This window comes from Chenopodium quinoa, unplaced genomic scaffold (genome assembly GCF_001683475.1).
Source record: "Chenopodium quinoa cultivar QQ74 unplaced genomic scaffold, ASM168347v1, whole genome shotgun sequence".
In the NCBI taxonomy this organism is placed as follows: domain Eukaryota; kingdom Viridiplantae; phylum Streptophyta; class Magnoliopsida; order Caryophyllales; family Amaranthaceae; genus Chenopodium; species Chenopodium quinoa.
In genome coordinates, this window is record NW_018744137.1 from 288,601 (window position 1) to 300,662 (window position 12,062).

Sequence of the window (12,062 nt, forward strand, 5' to 3'; positions counted from 1 at the left end):
TAATAGTAAAAACTTAACAATGTATTTTGTATATATAAATTTTAATAAAATACTTATATAATTACGGATATTAATAGTCAAAATTGTGTATTTATAAAAGTCAAAGTATATTGCAACTCAATAAATAGAGGAAGTAGACACTCGAATTAATTAAGTTAGTTGTTCTGCATTAGATTTTATGATTAGTCACTTAATTGTAATTAAGCCATATTTCACCAAATTGCACATGATTGCCCTTCCAATGTTTGCACTTAATAGTAAAAACTTGTAATTAAGCCATTTTTCACTAAATTACACATGATTGAGACACTAGACCAACCTTCTTCCAATGAGGCAAGTAGGCAACCCCTTATTTAGGCAATTGTAATTGAATGAAAGGTATGAAAAATTCCATTGCTTTAGTCAGTCTCTTTGATTAAGCCTTGATATTAATAAAATCAAAGCGATGGATTTTGTTACGCCGCTGATGAGCTAACAGATGGCCAATAATTGGATGATGAAAGCCAAATACAAGAGTAGCAGTATGGAGAAAATTGTGTAACAGAATGCAAGTTGATGTAATACAATATCACCAATAACTATGCTTTTTATCATTGTAGTTTATTTAGTAAGATTTATGTGTGTTGTTTTGTTATTTTTAACATTTTCACATACATGATTTACCAAGAAAGTGTGTCTTATTTGACAATTCTGAAACTCTTCATCTTTAAGACTTTAAACTCTAGTCTGACCATTCCAAAAGACAGAAACGCGACATTAACAAACATTACACATCTCAAGATCTACAATTTGATATTGTTAGTCTAAATCTCTGGCTTATTAAGAATTACTAATGACTGCAGCATTACAGTAACATCAGGAAAACCAGCAAATTTTGCTATGTAACCCAATAGTCTAATCTTTTTTATGGATTAATCACCCTACAATTAGCTCGAATTTCTCCTTGAGTTTCAGTCAGGACTTGAACCTGGCTCAACTTGATCATAGCTCGAGCAAAATCCACCTTCCAAGCTAAATTATTCGTTGCATAAACTGCCGCCTGTTCTGCAGTCGTCTGGCTGTCCAGGAGTGACTGATCAGAATTAAATAGACCAGCATGTTTGAAAAGATTTCCATAGTAGCTTGAGTCCATGAAAAATGGACTTTGGTTCATAGCAACAACCAAAGTTTGGTTGAGAATTCCTTGCAAAAATCTTGGACACTCTATCTTCAAGAACTTTGCATAATGTGGATCTAGGTTCGGGTCCTGCATCGTTTTGGTGTTATAGTTGTAGAGTCTGTCTGTGAACGAGAAACAATGTGAGCGACCAATTGTGTGTGAACCTGCATATATACATATAAATAATGTTATGAATATTAGCTGGTTTAAATTAAACTTTTGATCATGTTTTTTTTTTAAGTAGGCCTTTTTCTTTTCTTTTTGCCTTAACTCTGCTGTGTGATACTGTAATGTACTATGTTTTCATGTACTGGTGTGACTGTGCACATGCGCGCCTTGAAGTGTTAGAACATTAGATGATTAGAAGAGTCAAGAACAAGGTACTTCTTCAAGGCGCATAATTCAACACATTCAACCAAAACATGAATGTTGTTGAAGAATTATCAGGTATTTAGATCACACATAATTGATCATAGGAAAAAATGGAGACATACCGGAAAGAGCAACCATATCACCCTGTGTCAAACCCTTCTTTGCAAAAGATTCGATGAGTTGATCGAGGTTAAAAGTGGGTTTAGGGATATCTTCAGTTTCTGATGCTCTTGAAATCCTGCCATCCCTCCTTCCTGCTGGTACATCCCAGTACAGTCCTCCTGACTACATACATTCCCCAAACAATATTTGTACATCAGACTAATTAATGCCTCAGATAGTACTAACAGACAGCGAGTCAGACATTTAGTAATGAGATTGATAGATGTGCTTACAATTACATTGGAGTCCCTAGCAGCATATGCTATAATATCAGCACAGGACACAACACCCATACACACAGCTTCGAGTCTAGCCTTAGCATTGTCGATCACCTCAAGACCTCGTATTGCTACATTGGGTGAACTGTCCTTCTCAGCTTGATTTTCTGGGGTTGAATCTATCAGTAGCGATCCATCACAACCCTGTCACAGAAAAATAGTTAATGCATACATTTATTATTAAGTACTTACTGACTTATTGTCATGTAATACGAAGTATATATGAAGAGCAAGAGTAGTAGCATGGATAATGAATGTACATTACCCTGACAAAGCAATCATGAAATTGCAGCCTGATAATGCCAGCAGCAATCCCTTTGTCTGCAAGAAAGGATTTTTTTACCTCGTCTTTGATTATAGCTTCAGCAAAGGGACATTTATCGCGATAAAATCCTACTTGCAGTCCTGCTACAATATGATCAGAACTTAAGAAACATGCTACTAAAATTACTAAAGCTAGCTTCATTTTCATGAGTATATTAGCTCTCTGTATTCTTATATTTTGATGCAAAAATCTCATTATGATTGATGTTAATATGAGTTTGTTACTCAGAAAACTCATTGGTATTTATAGGGGGTCAGGCAAGTGTACTTACTCTAGTTATTCCTTTCGAATTACCCTTTACGTATATGCACATATAACACTACTCATGTACAATATACATGAGCTATGTGATATTTAGGCTTTAGCGCCTCTACTCCTCTAGTTAACCTGTCGCCAAAAAAATTCACTAATGTAACCATGATCCAAATCAATTATAACACGCGAGATAGCTAGTCATTTTTCTATTAAGGTTGATTTTCAAGATGTTAATATAGATTAGTCATATTAAGCGAAATTTAACTTGAAATTATATGATTGGTCGGAACCACAAATGACAGGTTGAATACTTTAATCATAGACTTTAGCCTATATTTCATAATTTTACAACAACAAAGAATATGATCACTATTGGAATCCATATACATTTTGAAATGAACAAATTAATAATGATCCATTATTCCACTGCCAAAAGTTTTGGTAAAATTATTACTCAAGAAGCATATAAACCATAAAAAACAGCTAATAATTCCACTAATGATAATTAGTTCCTACTATAATTACTTTCCATAGCATTCTGTTATTGGTTAGCTAGCTAGTTCTCTACCCTCATTTATATAGCCTCATCCCCTTTCATTTTTTCATTACTTGATTTTTTTTTTTCTTCTTGTTTTTTGGCTGAATACAAACTTGGTAAGCTATTTCTACACTAGATTTTAAGTACATTTGGTTCATAATTAAATATGTAGTAACCCTACCACAGTTAGCACCTTTTAGTAAACTTGAAATTAAGACAAATTTCTTTATAATGAACATGATTGTGACCAAAGAACTAACCCTCTTATGAGGCAAACACACATTAAGTAATTTTAGTTGAAAAGACATACCGCTATTTTTAGCAAGTTAGATTTTTTTTATCTTTTAATGTTTAGGGGTTTCCAATGAAAAACAAAAGAAAAAAAAAAAAGAATACTACTCTGTACTAGTTAATTACGGAGTAAATGGAGGCTATGGAGCTATAGAATATCTGAAAATGTTCGAATTTCTCCCTCCAACCAGAATTAATACTCTGTGATTGATATTAATAATCTTTATTAATATGTATTCTTCTTCTATACGTAATATATACTCCGTATAAAGGAAACATTTTTTAGAAGTCATTAGAAGTCATTCGGTGCATCACACAAGCAAAGACCTTATTTTGACCGATGAAAAAAAAAACATTATATTTTATTTTAGAATTAAAAAAAAAAAATCAAAGACATTATGGTTGATAATAATTTGTACAAGGGTTACCCGCGAAACCCTTATACCCTTATACAAATTATCAACCATGGCAAAGTCATAACTAGAGTACCTTTCTGAAACCCTTTTTGCAGAGTATATATTCAAACAAGCCTAATCCATGCAGTAGAAAGTTTGATAATTGGATACAAAATGTACGAACAATTAGACATTAAAGTTAGTATATATCCAAACAAGCATAATCCACGCAATAGAAAGTTTGATAATCCAAGACGTGCAATCACTTATTACAAACTTAAAAGAAAAGAAAAAAAGGTTCTGGAGGTAACTAATTATTATGTACAAGCGGCTTTAAAACGTGCGAGGGAGGACATCACGGCATCAATCCTGTTTTCAGACATCACGGCTAGAGACATGTTCCCAGTCTGCTGATGAAGAGCAGTCGTTATCATACCAGCCCTCGAAAATCACACTGTTCTTGACAATTGGAGCTAATGCCTGATCACTGACACCATTCACACCAATTTTGAGTATATTTACATCTTCATCCTCAGTCAATTCAGGATATGGCCCAAAAGAGGTTATCTTGATGTTCAAGTCCTGCTGCGAACCACCCATTTTTTCAGTTCCATCCTCAGCAACTGCTGTACTTGGAGTTGAATCATTGATCATGGAGTTTGAATGATTCATACGACTTTGTATGATCCGGAACCTAGCCATAACAGAGGCCTCATTTTCATCAGTAACACCCAATGAGTTAGACAGTTGGGAATCCGTTAAAGCCTTATCTGGGATGGAGAAACTATTGCCAGGCAGATAGTTTTCATCTCCTGGTGACTGTTCGCCATCGTAGTTTGTGTAATCTGAGTTGCCATCCCGACACTTCAAAATTTGATACCCACCAAAAACAGTATCAAGATCACTTTCTTTGGTAGTCATGCCTGAAGCATTTATACCATTGCCTGAATCATACAAACTCGAATGACACTTGTATTCACTAGAAGATTGTTTGCTCTCATTATTCAGAGAGTCTAAGCAACCAACACGATTCCTAAGGATTTGATATCTGGCCATAACACCAGTGTCAACATCATTGGCATGGCTGGCAGTGAGTGAATCATCGGACTCGTCTCCAGGGGCACCTGGTTTAGAAAGACAAGGCGATGGAAAATTGGTTTCCTTTTTGGTTGATCCTGACCTTTCATGTTCAGAGACATGTGAGCCCACTACCTGTAGATTTGTAGTATGGAAGAACCCTGTGTGATTATGATAGCTGGTTGTAGTAGACTTTGGGCATTCACTAATTAGCGGGGGTTTTTTATCCTCATTTGCTAATTCATCAGCCCTACGTAAATCTGCAAAAACATCAGAGCTCATAGGGATATTTCTATCTGCAACATACTTCCAATCACTTTGAGCAACAATATTAAACTAGATTACCAAACACAATGAACTCAAGATAAAACTTACCTTTTGTTACATCATGGATCCTCTTCATCTCGGTCTTCATACGAAGAAAGCGAGCTTTAGCAGTCATGACACAGAGTGAAGCTTCCGCTTCAAGCCACAGATTTCTATATAAAAGTTTTTGCTGGTCTATATCCTCCTCTTCAAGATTCTCAGAAAGAAGCTTCTTTACAGCCTGTAACCAGAAATTGCTGTTTGTTAAAACTAACAAAATCTCCTCAATTATATTCTCTTTATTTCCTCTTCCATTCTAAAGAAGCATACCTCCGTCATATTAGCATCCCCGAATGGAATTCTATCATCCTTTACAGAAACATTATCCAAAATCTCCGCAGTTGTCCCACCAAACCTCACAGAAGCAGCAAATGCTTCAGCATCATTCACCTGAGACCCACACTAAGCAGCATAAGCAACTCAGTTATAGAATACTAAACAGCATTATTGAACTTCAGGATAATAGATTATCCAAGAGAAAGAGCATAGTAGGGATATCCTAGTCCTCATGCATAGGGATTCTTCCAGATCATGGAAAATATAACTAAAACAGAATGCAAAAGCAACATACCATCTGACCAGCAGGAAAATCTTTCTGGAGATAAGAGTCTGGTGAAGAAAGCACATTAGTATGTCCAGTCATTGTTAACATGGAAGCATTAAGATTGTTGATGATCTGCTTAATGGCTACAGATTGTATCCCTGCAACTTCAACTTGATTATTCAGGATGTAGCACCGAAGTATTTCTGATAGATTCATCATTGTTCTCAGCAGAACATTAACATCAATTCTTGAATCAGGACCTTCACTGGCTGACTTTACACTGGCTTCATTTTCAGGAAGTGAATTAGAGCGATTAATGTCAATATTTGATGGCAAACCAGAAAGACTCTTTGCAGCAGCAGGAGTACCCTTCCCACTTTTTTCAGAAGAAGGATTTGCTGAAACATTTCTTGCAGATGACAAGTCTCCTTTAAGATTGAGTTGTGCAGTCAGAGAATGTTTTAGGTCTGACACTGCTTTTGATTTGTTCATCATACCACATTCCATGACAGAAGCATGGCAATCATCAGCAGATTGAAGGCCATCTCCAGTATTAAGATCAAAGCAATAGGATTTTGGGTTCTTCACAATACCAATATCTTCATTGCCATTTGATGAGCAATCCAGGGCTGAAGGCCTCTCTAAGGAAGTTGCCTCATTTACTTTTCCAGAGTAAAAATCTTTAGAAGCAGAAGCATTATAAAAAAAGCTCTTATTCTGGAGATCCTGAGAACTCAAACTTCTGCATCTATCTATTTTCTTTGCAAAAACATCAGAAGCCACACTTTCAGAGCGCCCAAATGGTGAAAATTGGGATGAAGCTCCTTTCCAGCATGGTGAATCTTCAGCAGGGTTATGGCCATCAGACCCCCCAGAATGTTTCTCTATAGAATACACAGCTTCAGCATCACTAGCGTCCATGTTTAAACCATCTAAATTTAATTCATGAGGTAGTTCAGGTGAAAATTTCCTTTTCTCAGAAACAACTTTGTCATCAAATCTATTATCTGCAGTTTCTCTTATTTGGCAAGAGGATGCTGCTGTTGAGGAGGGGACAGGTCTTCTAATTCTAATGCTCGAATGGCTTTTTGAGCCAACTGGCATCTGAGGCTCCATTTGATAAGAGTTATACCCTGCAGCAGAGTTACTTTGGTTGGCTGCATCAATACCCATAGAATCCACATTAGCACCTGATAGAGTACTTTGCACTAAAGAGCTGCTCCCACCATACGGTAATTTAGACACAGTCATGGGGAAAGTGTTGTTGGTTGATGGACGACCAAACATATAATAGCCTGTTTGGCTGAAGTGGTCCTCGGGTGAAGAACTAATCGCCTTTTGAGGGCCACAGAAACTTATAATTGATTCCAGGACTGGTTCCTGAAGATGAGAGCTTTCTTTAGTGACGGATGCAAAAGCAGAGGTTCGTGCTCTTGAGCAATCAGATGATAACTTACAATCTAGCTGATTTATCCCAAGACTTCCCAGACTATATCCTCCCCCAAAGATATCGAAGCAGTTATCTTTAGCAGTAGAGACTTGCCCATGTAAACCACAAGCCCCTGAATATAAGAACAGCAAATATCACCGATCACAAAGATATCAAGGATTTAGCATTATACATACCAAGAAGATATAATGTTGAAAGATAATCAAAAGACTTATCATGACTGTTTGGTTTCTCATGGCCAAAAGAAAACTATAACCAACAAGCTTTCACATTTAAATGGTACACTAAAAAGCATTCATGTGTTTCTGAGAAACATGCTTCCCGTTGCTATGATAGATTCATAGATACCAAAATTAGCATGGTTTCATAAGCTAACAACATGTAAAGTGATTTGGGAAAGGAAATAAAAACCCTTGATGGTCAATTTTTAAAAATAAACCAATTTTGTCCACCTCAGTGATCACTAGCATGAAAAAACGGTAGAATACTTTGATCAACATCATCATCACTACCCTAATCCCCAGTGCTAACAAAGCTCCCTCTCTAAACTGGGTAAAAGGGGTATAATGTTGGACACTCATATACATATATTCTTACCCCATGAGAACAATAGATTGTTTCCAGTTGACACTGCTGAAATACAGCAGCTGTCTTGTACTCCACAATGACTTATTTTAATTAGTCCATTTAAATCCAAAACTCAAAAAATATAGGATTTTAACTCCTAGAACAGAATCTTAACAGCTGCTGTTTAAAAAAACACACTAATCCCACCATAACACAGATACAAAGCTAAAACTATCAGGGCTGAATCAGAAGATCTCAGCCACAATAATAGCTCGAAAAATGTAAAGTATGGAAATACACTGGCCCCAGCATTCCACCAACATCAGTACTGAGATTTAGCAAGGTGCCTAGACTATGTCAAAGCAAGCTATACAATTTACTAAATACCTTGCCAACATCACAACTAGTACGAAAATTCAGAGACATTAAGAGAGCAAGAGAAAAGGTAATATTGATCACTTAAAAGCCAAACAACATCAAATTTGGTAAGAGCTCATGTTATATAAAAGTTACAGGACAAAAGGCCGGGAATAACATAAACATAACACCATATGTATAAAGCAACAGTAAACTTTCTCATTCATATCCAATCACAATTGACCCATTCCCCAGTAAATTTAAAAAATTTCCTGATTATACCCTTTCTACTTGTTCGGTCATTCAACTTCACTAGCAACAATTAATAAGCCATAAACAACAAAGAACAAGCCAACGAAAAAAAGAAGTCGACTCTCACTAGCATTAAAAATGCTAATCCTAGAACAGAACACCATGGCATTGAAATGGTCTACAAGAACATGCAAAGAAAAATGGAGTAAAATACCTTGATTTGAAGTCTTGTTGCTCACATCACCAAACAGATTATTGCTGTTGCTTCCACTAGCAAAAGAATGAACGTTGATGTCAACAGAAGGTTGACTCTTGTTATTCCCATCAACAAGAGGACTCTTGTTGTTGGATAGCTTTGAACTATTTAAGTCCTTCGAGACAAATCCCTGGGTATAATCAGTCAATTTGCCATGATCATTCTCATTCAATCCACTCCAGGAAACCCCCCACTTTGATTTATATCTTCCATCACCAGACATAGCTTGTGTGTGATCAACTTGAGCAGAACCACGTCCGCTCAAATGAGCAGACAGCAAGTCATAACTTGGCCCATTACCAACCCCCAAACCCAAGTATTCATCTTTCTGGGGTGGAGGAGAAACATATGGAGGATAAAAAGGCTTTGCAGCCTCATCAGTCTTTGTGGTTGGAAAAGGTTCATACGGAAAGGGGTCATATGCAGGCACAGAATTAGTGTTACCATAATAAACACTGGCAGACGAACTGCTGGATTGGGGGTCTCGGTACCCATACATGTGAGCTGAAGATGAGCAATTGGTATTAGTAACCACAGACTCAGTTGCTACAGAGTTTGGTCCAGAGTTAGACGACGAAGACGAGTTCCAGAAGTGGCCAGGGGTGGGATCAAAGCAAGTACCATACACAGGCACATCAGGATAATTCACCGACGTGTTCGTTGAATTCGGCTTCAAAAGGAATTTATCAACCTTAAACGGGGGAGCTAAGGGTGAAAGATTAGATGATGATAAAGATCCTCCAACCCTATATGCCCCTGACCCAGAAGAAGTCATCATATCTTATAGCAATCTTCAAAATTCACACTTATTTCTTAGTCTTCCAGCATATGATTCCTTCCTTCATCCAACCAAATGCCCAGCAAAATTAAATACCCAGAATCAGGAAATAAATAATCAACAATCAAAAACAAAATAATTAAGCAGAACACTATCTACAAACTGAATTAGAAACCCCAAAAAAGAAAAAAGCAAAATCTTTTAGAATCAAAGAGATTAACATGATTACACTATAATCTGATAAATTTGAGAAAACCCCATCAATAATCAATCTAATATTAGGGTTTAGCAGACAATTAATTCCAAAGAAAAAGGCAAAATCTTTTAGAATCAAAGAGATTAACATGATTACACTATAATCTGATAAATTTGAGAAAACCCCATCAATAATCAACCTAAGATTAGGGTTTAGCAGACAATTAATTCCATAATATAACAAAACCTAAAAATCTCACAACACCTAAAATCCATATTAAATCAGATATTTAAAACGCACAAAAATATCAAGAACAATGAAACTAATCAAAATCATTCAAAATCAAAACTTGAAAAATAAAATCAACAATTCATACAATAAATTAGGGATAACCTGAAGATTGATCGATGAACCCACAAAACTACGTCGTTGGATGCTCTCTTTTTCTTCTTCTTTCTCTTTAACCCAGTCACTCTGTTTATGCAATTGGCATCAATTTTTCTTTTTGTTTGGGTTTTTTTGACTCCATTTTTTTTTTATTATTTTTATTTATTTGTTTTACGCCACAGTCTATGGACCTCTATTTGTCAATTCAGATTCTCAACCACGTGTCGGTGGTTGAAATTTTTATTAATTTTTTTTTTTCTTATAATTTTTTTTTTTCTGATCTTTTATTTGAGAACAAGATAAAGTGATAAACCCGTAGAAGTAATACAAGTATACAAAGTAGTTGGTGATCAATCAATTGTACATTTGTACAAGTACAATTTTGAAATTCCACATTTTTTGTATTGGAAAATAATTGCACGTTTGACAATAATGAGATTTTGCTTGAGTTTGATTAGACAGTTAGAAAGAAAAATGATATGTAAAGAGTATATAAGAAATTTATTAAGGAGAGTTAAAAAGGATTATTAGGCATTAATAACATTAATGTATGCATAATTTGTTATAAATTCAATACATTTTAGGATTGAATATATACTAATATATATGCATAATCTATAAGTTAATCTATGCATGATTTGTTAAATTCTATACATTTTTAGGAAATATATTTGGTAATTATGCAATGTCCAGCGTTATATGCATAGCCATTAATAGAATAAGGAAATGATGTACATTTTTGGTAGTTATAACCATCATATAATATAATCATATAATAATAACTAATATATAAAGCTAAACTTTTAGTCAGGTGACGAGACAGCGATAATTGGCGTTTCAACTTTTTGCCAAGTGTCGTACTTTTTGCCAAGTGTCGTGCCACGTAGGATAGAGTTATATAAAATTCAATTTGTAGGATAAAAAAGTTAGTTTAAAATTTTATTTTCAATCAACTTTGGATATAATTTTAGGATAAAATTGTTAATTTAGAGTTTTATTTTTGATAAAGTACCAATATTTCATATGTACAAATTGAATTATAATTTTATTCAAAAAATAATTAGATTATAACTCTCATAAATTATCATATAAATTTATTTTTTGTATCATTATATTTTTTAGAGCGAAGGAGTTAGTTCAAAATGTACCACATCCATGGGTTATAATATATTCTAATCAATTAAAATAATATACTTCACAATCTAATATAATTTTATTATTGTCTGTAGACCTGTTAATCAGGCCGGGTTACGAGTCATTTCAGACAGGGTCAAGAAATGTTTTTCACCAATATTATTATTATTAGTCATTACATGTCTACAAGTTTAAATCGTTACAAAAATACGTCAATTGCTAACTAATTTTGTATCAATGATATATTTTAAAATTTGACGTATAGATTAAAATATATCTTAAAATTTAATAACAACCCGGGCATCGCACGGGCACAAAACTAGTTAATATATAAAGCTAAACTTTAAGAGTTTAAGTCATGTCACGAGATAACAACCCTTGATTTTCCAGTTTTTCGACAAGTGTCGTGCCCACATAGGCGATAATTATTTATTAATATGACACCTAGGATTTATTTGATTTTTTTTTTTTTTGTAGAATAGGATTAAAAAAAAGGTTGGTTTTTGAAATCTATTTTCATTAAAATTTGGATAGATACAAATCCATACAATGGTAAAGACTAGAATAGACCCGGTCTACAATAACTTATTGTAGATCCAACCTTCTAGTATACCTTACGAATTATACGAAATGCGATTATATTACTACAAAAGTGATTCCAACTGTTATGTAAATGTTTCACTAAAAAAGTGAATTTATCATTATAAAAAAATATCAAATAGTAAATTACATCAGATAAAATATGATTTTTAAATATTATCATCCTAAAGATAATTATATAATCTCATTAAATGATTTACTATGAGATTATATAATTCAAAATATGACTCATAAAAAGATAATTATATAATCAAAAAATGTGATTATATCATCCAAAATGTGATTTATTATTTGAAAGTGTCAAATTTTGAGTCTACAATAAT

The 12,062-nt window shown here is 34.4% G+C and overlaps 2 protein-coding genes across 3 annotated transcripts; both read right to left on the reverse strand.

Moving 5' to 3' along the window:
• Positions 1 to 705: 705 nt before the first annotated feature.
• Positions 706 to 2,491, reverse strand: LOC110693119 (peroxidase 5-like). Its single transcript, XM_021870243.1, has 4 exons — positions 2,237 to 2,491; positions 1,927 to 2,115; positions 1,654 to 1,816; positions 706 to 1,323 (listed from the first exon to the last, which is right to left on the reverse strand). The coding sequence occupies exons 1-4, from the start codon at positions 2,489 to 2,491 to the stop codon at positions 905 to 907; spliced, it is 1,026 nt and encodes a 341-aa protein (XP_021725935.1). The 3' UTR covers positions 706 to 904.
• Positions 2,492 to 3,897: 1,406 nt separating this feature from the next.
• Positions 3,898 to 10,294, reverse strand: LOC110692928. 2 transcript variants are annotated; one of them, XM_021870009.1, is made up of 6 exons: positions 10,012 to 10,294; positions 8,603 to 9,479; positions 5,790 to 7,324; positions 5,489 to 5,608; positions 5,228 to 5,399; positions 3,898 to 5,112 (listed from the first exon to the last, which is right to left on the reverse strand). In XM_021870009.1, exons 2-6 carry the CDS (start codon positions 9,420 to 9,422, stop codon positions 4,151 to 4,153), a joined length of 3,609 nt encoding a protein of 1,202 aa, XP_021725701.1. In that variant the 5' UTR covers positions 9,423 to 9,479; positions 10,012 to 10,294; the 3' UTR covers positions 3,898 to 4,150. The 2 variants fall into 2 exon arrangements, with proteins under 2 accessions (XP_021725701.1, XP_021725700.1); XM_021870008.1 differs by having other exon boundaries at positions 8,603 to 9,483.
• Between the last annotated feature and the right edge of the window lie 1,768 nt (positions 10,295 to 12,062).